Source organism: Mesocricetus auratus, unplaced genomic scaffold (genome assembly GCF_017639785.1).
Source record: "Mesocricetus auratus isolate SY011 unplaced genomic scaffold, BCM_Maur_2.0 Super-Scaffold_100011, whole genome shotgun sequence".
NCBI lineage: Eukaryota > Metazoa > Chordata > Mammalia > Rodentia > Cricetidae > Mesocricetus > Mesocricetus auratus.
In genome coordinates, this window is record NW_024429195.1 from 67,868,122 (window position 1) to 67,885,286 (window position 17,165).

General features: G+C 38.4%; 3 protein-coding genes across 6 annotated transcripts in view; 1 reads left to right on the forward strand and 2 right to left on the reverse strand.

The window, feature by feature from the left end:
* The window catches only part of CUNH12orf50 (chromosome unknown C12orf50 homolog), a 28,779-nt gene extending 26,535 nt beyond the window's left edge, over window positions 1-2,244 (reverse strand). The window contains exons 1-2 of one of the 3 annotated variants that reach the window (XM_040754981.1): window positions 1,576-2,244; window positions 812-1,013 (exon numbers count right to left, since the gene is read on the reverse strand). The gene's annotated coding sequence lies outside the window, so the exon portion shown is untranslated. The remainder of the gene's footprint in view (window positions 1-811; window positions 1,014-1,575) is intronic. The other 2 variants (XM_040754979.1, XM_040754982.1) reach the window with 2 other exon arrangements.
* Window positions 536-17,155, forward strand: CUNH12orf29 (chromosome unknown C12orf29 homolog). 2 transcript variants are annotated; one of them, XM_040754983.1, is made up of 7 exons: window positions 3,559-3,780; window positions 8,088-8,205; window positions 10,395-10,490; window positions 11,318-11,434; window positions 12,388-12,585; window positions 13,812-13,981; window positions 15,574-17,155. In XM_040754983.1, exons 1-7 carry the CDS (start codon window positions 3,691-3,693, stop codon window positions 15,760-15,762), a joined length of 978 nt encoding a protein of 325 aa, XP_040610917.1. In that variant the 5' UTR covers window positions 3,559-3,690; the 3' UTR covers window positions 15,763-17,155. The 2 variants fall into 2 exon arrangements, with proteins under 2 accessions (XP_040610918.1, XP_040610917.1); XM_040754984.1 differs by lacking the exons at window positions 3,559-3,780; window positions 8,088-8,205 and adding an exon at window positions 536-616.
* The window catches only part of Cep290 (centrosomal protein 290), an 81,916-nt gene continuing 80,964 nt past the window's right edge, over window positions 16,214-17,165 (reverse strand). Inside the window, 1 exon segment of the mRNA XM_040754978.1 lies at window positions 16,214-16,563. Coding sequence (XP_040610912.1) covers window positions 16,339-16,563 — 225 coding nt within the window. The 3' untranslated portion in view covers window positions 16,214-16,338.

Sequence of the window (17,165 nt, forward strand, 5' to 3'; positions counted from 1 at the left end):
TATTGCTGTTTCTTCCTTCATTCTACGAAAAAGCTTAAGCATGTGTACTGTAAGTTGTACAATATTTACCTTTATGCATGTGGAATTAACAAAGAAATAGCAGTCATTCCCAACTTCTGCCATTTTCAATCTCTTGCTGCTAATCCAATGATTGATTTTTATAAATATGTACAAATTGCAGGAACGCAAATATAAGAACTATCAGTGTGTAAGGGGGAAAATTGTTCTTTTCCACAGCCTTTCAGGCTATCAGTAGTATTCCTTCAAAACTGACCTCCTGTTGACAGTATATTACACAATAGATAATTCTTAAATAAATTGAAATTAGAAGATACCTTCTCTAGCTTTGCAGAAATGTTGAAAGTGGTTACTAGTAATCACACAAACTCAAACTTCCAGAATTTTCCCCATTGTTACATAATCCATTGTTTGCTCATCATAAATGACCTCATATGTAACTGTAGGCTACTCCACCTAAGGGAATATTTTCCTTACCCAATATATATATATATATCAAGAATGAAAAAAGATTATCTGTAAATTTAACACTGTACTTTATTTTTCAGTGTTATGGTTAAAGAAGGAACACAAATTCATACTTTCAGAATTAAAATTGGTAAGTATTTCATGAATAAATAGCTGTTTCTATATGTGGTTTGAAATGAAACTAACATAAACATGCTATCTATATACAGGAAAATAGATACAATTATTTAAATATGGACCTGGTGCTATCTATATACATCGACTTAGGAAAAATCATAGCCAGGCTGTAACAGTAATAAATGTACATGGAAATAAGCAGGAGTACCTATTCATCCAGTGATTTTATTCCATTTCCATCCATCATAAGACGGGGATTAGCTTCATCTGATAGCAAGGGTTTCCAGCATGCTTGAAAACTTGGAGAATTTGTTGAAAACAATATGTAGCCTCTGATTCCCAGAGGGAGACATTTCAATCATCTGTTTTTAAAGTCTTCATCCAAGCATCCTTCCTATAAGAATCAGAACCTAGCAGAAATGAAGACTATTCATCATAGGTCACGTAGAAGTCAGCTGGAGATGACTGAGCACACTGAATCAAAGCATGTTTTTAAATTATTACAGGCTTTTAATTGAAATCTCAAATGATCAAGACAAACATGGAATTCCACTTTAAGTGAAACAGGGTAAATTGCCATGAACTTTTTGAGTCCAGTGGTCTAGAGTAATAATCTAGAACTAAAATAAATTTAGCAAAGGTTATTTTGCTTGTAACTCTGAAATAAAAGGAATGAGGTAATGTTATAGGTAAAAGAATAGATAAAGACTTGGGAAACCCCTTGAAATTTTTGGTAAATAAACATAAGCCTTGCCTTTTGGTTTGCCCTTCTAACTCTAGAAGAGCAAGGTGCTCATCTTAGTAGGCAAGTTGGAGACACTCCTCTAAGAAGTGTCTTCAAGTGTTCATCTCACCCAGAGGGGTTCATGACTAAGTGTGAAGTTTCATTAGGTGGCTTTAAGATGTTGTGTAAAACACTATTAATGCTGAATTAAGTGATTTCACATGGAAATGACTGAAAAATGCTTTTACCTCAATAGCTGATGAGTAGTTCTCATTCCACTAGACATAGCAAAATCAGCTCAAAATCACAAAGGGATTCAAAAGAAAAAAAACAAAAAACAAAAAGACCTTTCATTGTGCAACACACAATGGGCATCTTCTGTTAGTCTTTGGGATACCCAGAACCCTCCTCTTTCCTTTTTCTATCCCTTAGTTTTACTTTTCACTTTGACATCATTTCCATCCTGTTGTGGATTTCATTTTAGTCTTTTACAGAAACCTATGATTCTCCCTGTAATGAAAGGTGATAGGAAAATTGTCTTCAAAAACAGATCCAGAAATCCTGGCTTGTGCAGGCAGGTCAAGACAGACAGATGGAGTTTCTTCTTGGTGTGTGCTAGGTTACTAATACATCAGAGAAGAAAAATCTTCCGATTATCCTGCAGTATCACTTTAAGGTTGGTGGCCAGGGGTCCCACTACCAGCTCTGCTGTGTCTGAATTGGGAGAAGCTGATGGCTGCCATCCTTCAGAGTAGGGACACAGTTTACAACTGTAACCTGATCGGTGATGTTCTCCTGGTAAGGCTTCTTCTGTTTCTATCAGAAACCTTGCTCTAGATGGTGAAGGAACCTAAATATTGCTGCTGGGTCCTTCCAGAGAGAGGCTTAAAGCAAGTAGAATGTTTTTGGAAGATCATCTTTTCTAAGAAATGGCAGAATGTTGGATCTAGAATATTCTGTGGCAGTTTGGGAAGTGACAGTTGAGAGTTGGAAAGGTCATTTGATTGTCTGAGACCCAAGAGACACGCTGCTGTTTAGGATTTTTCTGGAGTTTCAAAGAAGTTACCAAAGCTTGACTTTAAAAGGCTAAGAAATTTCTGGTTTCAACACCACAAAGCCAGAACCATGTGGGTAGTCTTTCTCTACCCCAACCCCTCAGTTTCTTTTGTTTTGTATAAAATTGGGTATGTTTGCCTATGATAAAAATTATATACCAGAAGAGAAATATTGTAAAATGGCCAACTTCTTCCTCACTCTCTGCCTCCACTGTGAATCCAGTAATCACAAAACTATGAACTTGTTTTTAGGGATACTTTATTCTTTGAGAGTCCCCTGATGTATAGATACTTCAAAGGGAGACAAGTTATTTAATTTTTTCCAAAAGCTTAAGTAAGTAAAATGCCGGGCAGTTGGATACATACTCATAAAGCAGTTATGGAAATATAAATTAGAATTATATGATAAAAACGATTACAGAAATAAAAATTGGCTTTTCCAATTACCTAAGATGGTAAGGTCAAAAATCTCCCTATGGTCTTAGGCTTCAGTGAGCTAGGTCTACTATAATATAGTATTTATTTCTTATATAAGCATCAGTTTTATTTACAGTCAAATGTCATTTTGGACAGGTAGTCAAGTAAAGCAAGCTATATATTTAGCTCAAGCCTTTGTTGGATTCCCAGGAAAAACTTTACAGTACTGTTTGTTGATATTTCCATGGTTTTGGATTTGTCTAAATTTTACTCATCGGAAAGGACACCAAGAACCAAATTATACACTGTATAATGATTAATTTAAACAGAAGCGTAAAAAATCCAGTTCTGTTAATTGTAGCGTTTTTCTATTGCTCTTCCTGTGAAATCAAGCTTTCTGTCTGCACATTAGGAAATGTCTGGAAGTTCTTTCAAAACTTCTCCAGGTTTATAATCCCTTTAATTTCTTAAGAAAAAGCAGACAAATGAGTTTCAAGAGAAACGCGCTAAGTTGCATCCTAAAGTGATTCATCACTTACAACTGGATGCTAATTTCCAAAAGAAAAATCACTGTTACAAAGCTGTGGCCAAGAACACAACACCGGGTAATGGATCTTTTCTCTTTTCTTTTTAAATTGGTCATCAAAACAAAGGTGACTCCTGCACGCAGGGGAGCCAGCTCTGTAGCCTCACAGCCGCACTACAATTCCCAGGATGCGCCGCGAATAGGCGGTCGTTTCCGGGAGTGTGTCCCCGCCCCTCGTCGGGGTGGACCTCGGCGGCGCTGTTTGGATCACCCGGCTGCACCCAGCAGTGGTCTCTGGTTGTCTGCCTGAAGGGTTTCCTCAGGCCGGGACCCAGCGCCGTGCACACACGCTTGCCGTGGGCACCATGAGCCGCCTGGGCTCGGTGCAGCGGAAGATGCCGTGCGTGTTTGTGACGGAGGTGAAAGCCGAGCCCTCGGCCAAGCGGGAGCATCAGGTACCCGGCGGCGTGGGCTGCTGGGCGAGGGCTCGTCCGACGCTGCGCTGCGGCCCGGGAGCCCTGCAGGTTTTACCGGGGAGGTTTGGGTGAAGTTCTCGTGGGCCCTGAGGTCTAGCTTCTACGACCTCCTTAGATGTAAGAAGTGTGGGAGACATTCCCTTTTTATTTTCCCCTCCCAGGTTAGGTGATTCAAACTTGCTCTGGCAGGTTTGGAAACCCACATCGCAATTAATGCCTTTCTGCCCACGACAGCACCTTTGAAGAACCTGCGCAGTGAGATATCATGGGAGTCTAACTTGGAACGACTGTCGATCGAGAGTCTGATGAGAAGGCGTTGTTTACCTGTTGTGTCCTAGGACCCCAGGGCTGTGTTGACAACTAGCCTAACTCGGTCGCTAAAAGCAGACCTCGTGTAATATCTTGCGTCATCCTAACTTTTGAGTTCCCGTGCTAAGGTTTTCTAGCCATCTTGTTAAGCGTTTTATTCATAGTGAGCCTCGAAGCGTAGCAAAGTTCGTAACCTCAGACACAGTCGGTGTGTGCATTTGGAGTCAGTTCCACTCTTCATTCACCCTTACCGCTGCGCCACCGGCCTTTTTCTAATTCTCGTGTTTTTGTTTGTCTCTTTTTTTTTTTTTTTAAGAAAGTCAAATTTATTACATTTTCATTGTTCATTCTTTTTTTTATTTATATCTTTTTTAAAATTTTAAATAGCTTGTTTTACATGTCAATCCCAGTTCCCTCTCCCTTCCCTCCTCCCGCACTCCCCTTCCCCCCCAGCCTCCCACCCTATTGCCAATTCCTTCCACATAGGGGATATCTAGAGTCTGTCATTTTACTCTGGGTAGGGTCCAGGCACTCCCCTAAGAGTCCAGGCTGAGAGAGCATCCCTCTTTGTGTTATGGGCACACAATGACTGTTTGTATACCAGGGATAGACACTGATCCACAGCTCAGGGCCCCATAGGTTGCCCAGGCCTTCTCACTGACACATTTTGTTTGTCTGTTTTTAATTAGCATGCAATAGGAGTTTTCTCTGTGGCATTTTCATACATTATGTGTTTGTTGTCCTCTCTTCACCTCAAGAATCTTCACAGACACCCCCAAATCTCCAGTTTGCACCCCCACATACACACCATTATTTCTTTCATTTTTGTCCTCTTTTATTCCCCCTATTTTAGAGCCTCATTTTCTTCCCTCATTTTTCTTGCCTATAGATTAAATGGCCCTGTTACCTTTTAGTCCCTGCTGCTAGGAACTGACACATGAATTAATATTTGCTAAAATTTTAATTCAAAGGACTCAGAGTCTTCGTGTCAGTTTTCCATCAACTTGATGTTTTCTTACCTTTTACTTTTAACATCTGATCTGTTCATATTTCTTCCTATTGCAATCGTTATTACACTACTTAATAGATTGTACCTGCCACCCGGACTGAATATAGCAATATTTTCTAGTAAAGCCTCAAGATTAGTACTCAGTGTCTGTACTGTTGGCTATTTAGAACAAAAATCATAACAAATCCAAGTACTATAACACATTTTCAACCTTAATGGTTCATTTTAATCGTGACTCTCAGCTTTGAATATTGGGGGTGGGAAAAAAAACTCATCTCTTTGCAGTTAAAACTATCTTAGTGTTTACAGTATAGTGTTCAAATAATTATCCCAAATCCCTTTTTAATTAGGCTCAGTCTTTTTAAAAATCTCAATGTGGAACTCTTGTTTTTGCAACATCTTTCAGCTTGTGAATGTATCAAGCACACTCCTGTGCATCAATGTTCTTCTCAGGCTTTCCACTCTTTGAATCACCTTCAGTGTTTTTCAGTAGATCTTAATAGAACTTGATTAGCTTAATCATCCCAGTGATTAGCTGTTTCCGGAAATGGCACACCACCCAATCGATCCTCATTGCCTATTTTTATACACAAATGTCCTTGCTTTTGCAGTAGTAAAGTGTTTGATCATAGGTGAAGGAGTAAATGGCAAACAGTGATAGAGAATGATCTCTGTGGAAGGAACACTTTATACTCACTAACAACTCCATGGGCATAGTATTCATACTTGAAATTTTATAAATTTAAAAATGCACACACACACACACACACACGAGTGCTCGTGCACACACATGCACACTCCTGCTTTTAGACTAGCATTTTGCCACAGTGCCTTAGAAGGCACCTTTTGGTACCAGTGCCTTACATATATGGGTGACAAGTTGATCATAGACCTAGGAGATGGCTGCTACGTAGGCCTGAGGACCTGAGTTCAGATAACCAGCACCCACATGTCTGTAATCTCAGAGTTGTAGAGGGGGATACAAGAGAGCCCAAGGGCTTACCTATCTGAATCACTAAGTTCTAAGTTCAGTGAGAGTCTGACACCCAATTTTCTCTGCATTTCACAGGCACTAATGCATGCATGTATTCATGCACACACACATACATATGCCTCACACAGAGTAATACATGCATGTATTCACCCACACATACATACACCTCACACAAAGTAATACATGCATGTATTCACACATACATACACCTCACACAAAGTAATACATGCATGTATTTACATACTGTACCTCACACAGCAATACATGCATGTACTCACACATACATACTGTACCTCACACAGAGTAATAAATCAGTAGTGAAATGAGCATAGTCTCCTAGTACCTAATTTTGTCTGAACTACCATTTCTCTCTCCTTTTGTGTACTTTTATTTTGTGAAGTGAATGTTCAGATTTAGACTACAGTCTTTCTCAGAAACTAAAATTATAGCTAAGAAGCTCTAAGACTCTGAAAAGCAGTCTTTTCTTCTATCCTTGATGCTTCCTTTTCTTCCTGACAACATTAGAGACAAAAATGAAACTTGTAAACAGGTCATTTGTTGGTAACGATGAAAAGAACAAGAAGGGAATTCCTGGCAAAGCAAGAAAACTCCTAGGGAAGCAGCAGACAAGTGGTAATTGGTAGTTTTTTTAACAGTGGAACCTGAGAGGAGTACACATAGAAACCAAAATCACCTCAAATGTTGAGTACACATTCTGCCAGGAACAGAACTGGGCGTGACTGTGGGCCACTTTTGGTCACCTGGGGTAGACTTATATAGTAGTTACTGGAAGTTTCAACCAGGAGGCAATGGCAGTGGGCCTTGATCCTTTAAAGCTAGGAAAATGCATTTCATAAAGAAGAGTCACAGACATAGTTGAATGGGGAGCCACAGAGATTTTTAGATGGACCTCTAAAGTAGGCATGCGGATTTCAGCTTTGCAAGAAAGCCTTTTAAAAACTAAAAATAAGAGCCATCTTCATCTTCTCATTTTCTGAAAATTGTGGCCTGAGACAGAGAACATCGCTAGACTCTCCCTATGACTAAGAATCAAGTGTGATTTGAAAAAGGAAATTGTGTAAAGATCTCATTGAAGAGTAGACTTAGTCTTGGAGAGTCGATAGGTGAATCCATGTGTTGAACCACCAGAGACACTCTGGAATGAAGTAAGCGTGTGATCTAGTTTTACCTGTACCCCGTTCTGCACACAGTGGCTGATTTGCCCTCTTTAGCCACAGAAAGTCCTGACTGTGGGCCTTTCCTTCCCGTATGTCAAATCTGTTCAGGCATTAGTTCCTCAGCAGACTTCCCTGTGTCATTCTACCTTGTTTTCCTCTTTAGTACTCATCAGTGTCATACTGTTCGCATTTTATTTGTCATAGCCCTCTAAAGTGTAAGTTTCACTAAAGGTGGGTACTTCTCTGTGTTTCCAGTGTCAAGGACCCTGCTTACTGTGGCTAGTGCATAGTCACACACAATAGGATTGTGCAGGTTGGGCCTGTGCTGAGGAAACACGGCATAGGGCCCAACTCCTGGTTTCATTGTGGTGGATGAGAAGCATGTAAATAACATCTTCATGGAAAATCAAGTTTTACTGTGATCATTTTCCATCAAGTGGGGACACTGTTTTGGTAGGACAGGAGGGGAATCTTGGAAGTAGAGACTAAAGCAAAAGAGGATCGTGAGTTCAAGGCCAGCTGTGACTGCAGAGTGAGACATGGAGACAACCGCTTAGAACTACTGAAATTAGGCACAGTTCAGGTGAGCCTGTGTGTGAAGGTACAAGCTATGTATCTTTTGTTTTTCTTCTTTTCGAGACAGGGTTTCTCTGTGTAGCTTTGTACACCAGGCTGGCCTCGAACTTAGAGATCCTCCTGCCTCAGCCTCCAAGTGCTGGAACTAAAGGCATGCCCCACCACCACCTGGCTGAGGCTATATATCTTACACCAGTTTTTTTTTTTCTCTTCTTTTAAGCCATTCAAAGTTTTGGCAACTGAAACTCTAAGTGAAAAGGCGTTAGATGCAGATGTATACAATGCAATTGCAACAGAAAAAGTGGATGGAACGTGTTGTTATGTTACTAACTACAAAGGTAAAATACAACTATCATGTTTATTAAAAGTATTACCTTAATTATTGTATAAATCTTGGACACCTGTGAACTCTAAAAGCCTAATTGTAGTAGTTCAGTTAAAAAATCAGTGGTTTTATTTAATTCCTTTGGAGTAAGAAAGACATGTGACTAACATTAACTTGAAATTCCCGTGAAAGGCTAGGCAGCCTAATAAACAGGTCTTGTATGTTCTCATTTTTATAAACCTTTCCATACCACTGACGAGGAAACTGAGTCTCAACCAGGTTTGGTCATTTGCCTTAAGACCATTCGATTGATGAATGGCTGAATAGTAAGGGAACCTGGGCTGGCCCAGCCCTGAAATTTGTTCTCTTCACAGCACCCCTGGAGCTTCTAGCACGCTCATTACCATTGTCCAGGTCTCCCACCAGTTACAGACTTTAAATAGAAAATTCACTTTGATGGTCTTAAGGGAAAAGGTACACTGAAAACAGAGAACTATTGTCTGTAATTACTAACGGATGGTGAGATTGACTCACAGGTAAATGAGCTAGAAATGTCCTGAAATGCACTTCAAAATCTTTCACCTGTGAAAAGATAAAACTTGCCCTCATAATTCTACTTTAAAATGGTGTGTAAGTGGCATTAAGGACATTCACAGGATTGTAGTATCAACATCATTCATTTCCAGAATGTCGTCTTCTAGAACTAAAACTGCTTGTTGGGAATCTCCTCATATAACCCTCCCCCAACTCCAGAGACCCCATCCATCCCCCAGGCCTCTTAGTCCATTTGAGTTTCTGACTATAGGTAAGTCATATAATTGTCTCTTTGTGGCTGGTTTACTCTTTTAGTTCAGTATTTTCCATGTTGGATTATATCAGGTATAATCCAACATAGAAAATTATATCGTTGTTTTAAATTGCTCAATATGTACATAGCACATTTTGTTCATCCATTCAGTCACTGATAGGCATTCTGGTTGCTCCAACCTTTATATTATCCTAGATAATGCAATTAATAATGCTAAATTAGCCTCCAGTTTTTTGGGGGGTTATGAACCTATACATGGGATTGCTGGATCATATGTTAATCCTAACTGAGAAAATTTGAGTACCCATCACATATTTTCCATATAGACACACCGAAGTTCTAGTTTCTAGATAGTCCAGTTTTTCTATGTCCCCACTAGGACTATTATTATTACTACTACTATTATTTTTGTCTAGCCATCCTAATGGATGGGAGGGGAACTCATATTATATGTTTACCAGTAAAAAGAACACAAAGTCTACAACCAGAAACAGTAGAATTTTAATTTAGTTAAAATTATGGATAGCTAGCAACGTTTATGAGCCTCTGGTTTATATATTTGAGTAAGATTTATCAGGCTTTATATTAAAAAACTTACAGTGAATCCCTATGTGTGATGTGCATGATGGGAACAATCAGAGGGTTGGAGCTTTGCTGCTCAAGAGTGCTCACAGGACCAAACATGACAAATGGGCAGATAAATAACAAAGTAACGATTTCAGAAGTAAGACTGTCTTTGTCCAGCTTTATAGCCACAGCAGGATGCATTTCTTCAGGGTAGGGACCACTGATGTGTTCAGGTAACATTTCAGAATCAGTAAGGTGGAATCTTGGTTGGGAAACTTCCTGCTTTTGTTTGTCCTTTAGGCATCTTTCGGCTAAGTAAGCAGTGTCAACAGCAAGCTAAGCAGGAGTCTCAGTGCAACCAGAGGTGATTCAAAAAGTCACACATCGAGCAATACAGAATATTAGCACAGTACCTGAGACTACTCACACCCAGGGTTACAAGCAGCCCTCCTCATCAATGCATCTAATGACTTGGTCATGCCAGACAGGTCAGCTTGATTCTCTGTGTGCCAGAATTAAGCTGACACTGCAGTATAATAGTGTTCAGGGGATGTGCAAATACAGTCCCTGGTTCTGCTCTCCCTGGGAGAACTTAGGAAAGGACCACACTCTGATGAAAGCACCATGTATTTTCTCACCCTCTTCATTTAACAGTACATCCTCACACTGGGATGAGGGCTCAGAGCTGAGCATCATGTATTCCATTTGTCTTTTAGGGTGCTTTCTTACAGAGCAGACTTCTACTTACTGATTTTTCCCATTCTGAAATGTCTTGCAAGATGAATTTTGTTTCCTTTTGACTTTCCCTTTTATTCCTATGTTTTTAGGTCAGCCATACCTTTGGGCTCGACTTGATAGAAAACCTAACAAGCAAGCTGACAAAAGATTTAAAAAATTTCTTCATTCAAAAGAAAGCTCAAAAGGTTAGTGGCTTTCCTCAACTTTTCAGATTTAAAGAGTTGAAATTTGTGGTTTATTGCTATGATTCTTCTTTATATATCCATCTTGAGGAAAATAATTATACAAACACACACACACATATATATTTACTTATGTATAAAATATTCACTTTTAGGGATAAAACCATTGGCACAGTGTGCGTGCATACACACAAACATGCATGTGCGCATGCACGCATGTAAATACTGGAAAACATTTTCCCAGCCTTTCTGTAACTACTTTCTAGTACCAATCTATTCTGTTTAAATATATGGTGTTGTAATAAGACATACATTTTCATTTGGTTTGCATGAAAAATTTTCTAAGCTGTATTATAAATATCAAATTAATTTTTACTATTGCATTAATAACTATATTATATATTTTTATACTTATAGAAAAATATATGTATTACTGTATAAAAAGTACATGAAAACTTATCTCATTCAGAAGGCAGGGGCAGGTGGATCTCACAGAGTCTGAGGCCAGCCTGGTCTACAGAGTGAGGTCCAGGATAGCCAATATTACATAGAGAAATCCTGTCTTGAAACACCCAAAAAATAAAAAAATTAAAAACTCATAAATCTTCACAGAATGATAGCTACTTTAGACTGTAATGTGTGTAAGTGGTATTGTACTGAGGGTTGACAATTTTACAGTGATAGTACCCTGAATTGGAATGTAGCAGATGGCAGTGATAATTGAGTACCTTTCCCATCTGACAGCGATGTTGTATTTCCTATGTCCACTTTGCATCTGTTCTGTTTGATGTCTTAAAGTAACAGCATAAAGATGAACTGACTCTTTGTAGCGTTTCTTTGGAACACGGAGGAAGATTTCAAGCCTGTCCCAGAGTGCTGGATACCAGCAAAGGAAATAGAACAACAGAATGGGAAGCCGGTACCTGATGAAAACGGACACATTCCTGGTATGACATCATCATTTTGTGTTTAGTATAAGAAACAAACAAAAAAGGTCCAATCAATATTTTGTTTTAATCTAGCTTTTCATTTTAATTGTAGTGCAAAATTTCTGACTCAAGCTTATTGAAAAGTCTAACCATCTATATCAAGGGCAGAGGAAGGAATGGCCTTTGAGGTTTTAATCTTTCTAAGGACGAGCATACTTTGTGAGACGTTTGGCCAGACTGACTTGTGTGTTTAGTATAAGAAACAAACAAAAAAGGTCCAATCAATATTTTGTTTTAATCTAGCTTTTCATTTTAATTGTAGTGCAAAATTTCTGACTCAAGCTTATTGAAAAGTCTAACCATCTATATCAAGGGCAGAGGAAGGAATGGCCTTTGAGGTTTTAATCTTTCTAAGGACGAGCATACTTTGTGAGACGTTTGGCCAGACTGACTTGTGTGTTTCACTTGCAGCAGGTTTTCCATACTGCAGGAGCTTATTCTAGAAATAAAAGTAGAAACAATGAGGAACTGATAAATTGTTCAGTAGGATGGGATCAATGATGTAACTGTGGAGTGGCTTCTGCACTGGAAGGATGCTACAGATAGCTTGCTCATTACATGAAAACAAAAATGACTTTCAGGCTGGAGGGAGGGGAGGCAGCTCCAAAAGCACTAAAAGAAATAATAAAAAAAGTTTTAATGCTGTCTCAGTATAGTACTAAGTTACTCCTGAACCACGATAATTTTTTGAAGAATGTGTTTAATTCATGGTAATACCCCAACAGAATAAGCAAATGAACCCTTTATGACTATCAAGAAAAACAGCGAAATTCTTACCTTTCCCACTGGTTTTAAGTGTCTGTGTGACAGGGAATTTAGAAACTAAGGAATATTTATAAGCAGTAAATAGATAAATGCCTGTATATTTTAACAGAACAAGGTGATAGAAGTAACTTTTCCTTACATAACAGGTTGGGTACCCGTGGAAAAGAACAGCAAGCAGTATTGTTGGCATTCCTCCGTAGTGAATTATGAGTTTGGAATTGCCCTGGTACTAAGGCATGATCCTGATGAGCCTGGGCTTTTGGAAATCAGTGCTGTGCCCTTGTCAGAGCTTTTAGAGCAGACCCTGGAGCTGATAGGAACGAACATCAATGGAAACCCATACGGTAAGTGAAGATGTCTTCCAAAGAGAACTTCCTGTGGTCAACTTAAGAAACATACAGAAGCAACAACCAATGTATTTGCATCCGTTTCCTAGGGGCACACTCTTTTCTGTAGCTCCGATGTTCAAGAGAAAATTTATGTATGGCTAATCATTTTGATTTATTAATGCGAAAGGTTGACTTCATCGTGCTCCTTCCCTTGACCGCTCTAACAACTGTGCATAAAAAGTAATTACTGAGATGTAGCTAGCTCTTCATGGCTTTATAAATTCTAGACAAGTTAGTTGGGTGAAAATGCACTGATCTTTTAGGTCATTACTTTAGCATTAGTAAACACATGCATGAGTAAGAACTGGCAACAGACACTGACTAAAATACTCTAAAGTGGCACTGTTTCTAGAGAGATCAAAAGCAGATTGCAGTCCATAAAGTTCAGGTCCCGAACACCCCTGTTAAAAGCTGGGCGCCAGTGGTGCATGCCAGTCCCAGAGCCAGAGAGGCACAGATAAGAGGCTATCTGGGCCTTGCAAGGCAGACAGTGTAGCCTAATCATTGAGCTTCAGGTACAATGAGACACACCCTTTTTCAAAATATAAGGTGGGAAACAAATGAACAAGATACTCAATGTTGACCACCTGTGTCCACCATGCAGTTGCACAAACATGCACACACCTGTTCTCCACAGAAACATGTATGTGAACATGCATACACATACAAATTTAAGTAGGTTGATTGATGGTTATTAAGCTTACATACAGGATCATAGATGATGTTAGGTAAGCACTGAATATAGCTAATATACCACATGCTAACAATTGCTTTCTGTAAAAATGGTTGATAACAAATATTTAAATATTTTAAAGCTTTAAAGCTTAAGCTTTGTTAACATTTCAAAGCTGTACTTTTGAAATGGGCTACCAGTAGTACTTCTATGAATGGATAAGGCTGCATTCCATTGAAACTCCTCAGAGTAGGTATCTGTCTGGACTCCATCCACCGTCAGTGTGCTAGCTTAGCTCCCAGTGTAGCGAGTCTATGAAAGTGGAATTCATAGTTTCCTGGAAAAAGTGTCACATTCCACTGAGAATGGGGTGTAATGTACTTTGGAGTATTCTCTACAGAAAATCAAATAAACTTTTTATAACATTACTCCTAAATGTTTGGACATTTATACATTTGGGGAGGTACATTTTGAAAATGGTTAATGAATGGCAAATTTTACCATTTAGGGTTAGGGAGCAAGAAATATCCCTTGCACTTTCTTATACCACATGGAGCATTTCAAGTAAGAAATCTGCCTGCACTGAAACACAATGACTTGCTGTCCTGGTTTGAAGACTGCAGAGAGGGTAAAATTGAAGGGATTGTATGGCATTGCGGTGATGGCTGTTTAATTAAGGTAAGGACAAAAATCACTTGTATTGGCTTTTGTTCTTAAAGATGTGATACTCAGACTGTTTTTATAGACCTTATTAGTTCTGGCATGCAGTTAGTATAATTCCTATAGTTCTGATAGGCTAAAACTGAATTGAGTTTATGGGAAGTGTCAGAGAGCACTGTATACAGCACTATATACAGATGGTGGTGTTCGGCTATATGGGATGTGCTTTAGAGCTGAAGTGATAACATTCCCTTCCTGGGCATTCATTTGGTACACTGTGTTCTGAGATATTCTGTGCCTACTTTAAGTCAGCACTTATACACTAACTTACTAGGTAGGGAGTTTGTGGAGTAAAACTGTGCCAAGTAGCAGCTTACAAGAGTGAATTATACTTTGTGCCCTGGACTTCTCTGATTTCTCACTGGTATATGAAACTCATAATGTCAAAACTGATTCCATTCTTATCACTCCCAGTTCTGCATTATTCACTGAAATTAGAAACCTGGATTCAATGTTATTAAGCCCTCTTCCCATTACTTCATGCATCTAGTTGTTATCAGTTCTTGAAAAGTCTAATCTATGCAATCTGTGTTCTTTAAACTCAACTAGGTGCTAATTTTAATTTAGGCCACGGGTCTTGCTTGACTTATTACTCTATTCACCTCCCTAACACATTCATTTTCACTTCTACCACCATTTTGCTCATTCTTCCCAAATGAATGGCATTATTACTTCCTGCACAGGGCCGTTTGGGTATGTTAAGACTTCGCGTGGTATGGTCCCTTAACTCCCCTCATAGCTTCTCATTACCATCTATGAAAACAGGATTGTCTGTGTTTGTCATATAATGGTGTAGTCCTGGGGAAATATGAACAAACATTCATTTGCCACAGATAAGGTGCTGAGGACAGAGAACAAAATGATTCCATCCAAGTGGAGCTTAGTGAGCCAGTGCCTCTATTGGGGTTACTTACAGGAATCTGGGTAAGGAGCATGGAGGACCTAGAGGCAGGATGAGTAAGAAACCCGCCCCAGCTTGAATTATGACTCACAAAGGTGGCATCCTGGGGACTCTCTGCTCTGGTGTAAGGATAACCTTCACTCCAATTGTTAGTGTTCCACCCTTGCAGAGAGTCTTGGGAGTCTTAAAAGCTTCAGGACTTGCAAAGGTTTGCTTACTTCCTGAGTTCAGAGCCTCCCTCCAGAGGGGATGTTTTCATGAGGAGGAAACAGCTACAGCAATGTCCCAGCCAGCTGTGATCCCGACCACTCTACCATTCTACACTAATTCTCCCTTTGGTAACACGAGTCTGGCTTACCCTTTTCTTTCTTTCCTGTATTCACCAACAGACTTAGAGTCATTACATTTTGGGGAGCCCTTGGCATTTTCATGTACTGGCAGAGTTAACAAATTCTCTGCCTTCAGAAAAACTCATATTCTAAGGGAAAGGCAGACAGCACTATGTCAGAGAACATCTATGACATTTAATTAAAATAAGTGTAATATAATGTAGACCCTAACATTGTACCTGGCAGGTAAGTAAGTATTTATAAGTAAATTAGGATGCTATCTACAGACTAAAGCTAATACAACTTTTTCCTCATTACAGGTTCATCGCCATCATCTTGGTTTATGCTGGCCACTTCCAGATACTTACATGAATTCCAAACCAGTTATTGTTAACATGAACCTTAACAAATATGACTGTGCTTTTGATAATGAGTGTTTGTTTAATCAGTTTTTGAAAATAGATAAACAGAAATTTGATAGGCTTAAAGATATAATGCTTGATGTATAAAATGGAAATATAGTTGACATAGCCTAATGCTTGATGTATAAAATGGAAATATAGTTGACATAGCCTTAAAGATAAAATGCTTGATGCATAAAATGGAAATATAGTTGAGATTATTGCAGTTTTCTAATATCGAAGAGTCTGCTATGTTTACAGAGGTTAAAATAACTAAATGTTCTGTTTAATTTTGCTAGCTATTTGGTAAAACATGTCATAACTAACAAACATTTATGTATTGTATTTATCAAAATCATAGGATTTGAATATCTTAACACAAAAATAAGAATAAAATAATTACATCTGAAACATTAATTTTAAATGGTAAAATTGTTACAACTTTACCTTTATGCCTTTAGAACATTTACGACATGAAAATAGGAATATCTATCATAGCTCATTGTGCACTGTATAGTCAAATTATTCACATCTTCAAAAATATACTTTTTCTTCCAAGTTAAAACTATATATGACTTTATTTTTAAGTAAATATACAGTATTTTGACATGTGAATTCTGTAGTTCAGAGAGTGCTTGATTTCCAGGTAGCTGAAAGTTTTTTGAAAATACAATTAAATGGGTCTTAAATAGGGAATTGATTAGGACTTTCTCCATCTTCCCTCTGTTCAGAAGCAGCAACAGGGCTAGGTAATTCAAATCCAAATTGTTCAGAAAGTTTTTTTAACTTCTCTTCTAATAGAATATTTTTTTTCACTTCTTCCTTATAATTGTACTTCAGGTCTTCAATTTCTTCAAAAAATGAAGGATCAAAATTTTCCAGTTCTTTTTTCAGCTTTTTAATTTCCTCCTAAAAGTCACATATAGGAATATATGATTTTGGTTTGAAATTTAGAAGATTTGATTACAAACATGAAAACCCACGTAACCTGAACCTGAACAGTAAAATATAAAAACATTTAACTTTTGTTACTAAGGTTCCATTGTACCATATGAATAACTTACTATGCGTGCTTATAGTATAGTGAGATTGAGTCTTTGAACTGTGTCAGATTTTCTGTTAGGCAAGCAAAAGGGACTCTACTCTTCACTGCACTGAGGTTACTGTCTTAAGAGTTGTCAGTATTTTCTTTAAAGTTCTGTTTTTACTTTTATAATAATATTTATGATCATGGAAATCCTGGGGCATGTAAAAGTTGAGCACCTGGTGAGGGTAATGTGAGTGCCAAAGGCTGTTTACACTACCCAAGCATGAGTCAGGGACTCTTCTAGACTCTTTTGCTTCTCAGTCGTAAGTGGAGCACAGAAGTGTTTTAAGGGAAAGATCCTGAACATAATTTCAAAAGGTACTTAAGAAAATACCTTTTGCCAACAAATTAAGAAATATTTAAAAAACTGTTGAGGTACATTTGTTATAATTTAAAAATAAATTATTCTCTAGACCTATTTGTC

Bases quoted from the DNA above. Each gene is read 5' to 3' on its own strand.
- CUNH12orf29 (XM_040754983.1), top strand. From the start codon at position 3,691: ATGAGCCGCCTGGGCTCGGTGCAGCGGAAGATGCCGTGCGTGTTTGTG. The intron at 10,491-11,317 runs GTTAGTGGCTTT...GACTCTTTGTAG, and splicing joins TTCAAAAGAAAGCTCAAAAG to CGTTTCTTTGGAACACGGAG. The intron at 12,586-13,811 runs GTAAGTGAAGAT...TTTACCATTTAG, and splicing joins CATCAATGGAAACCCATACG to GGTTAGGGAGCAAGAAATAT.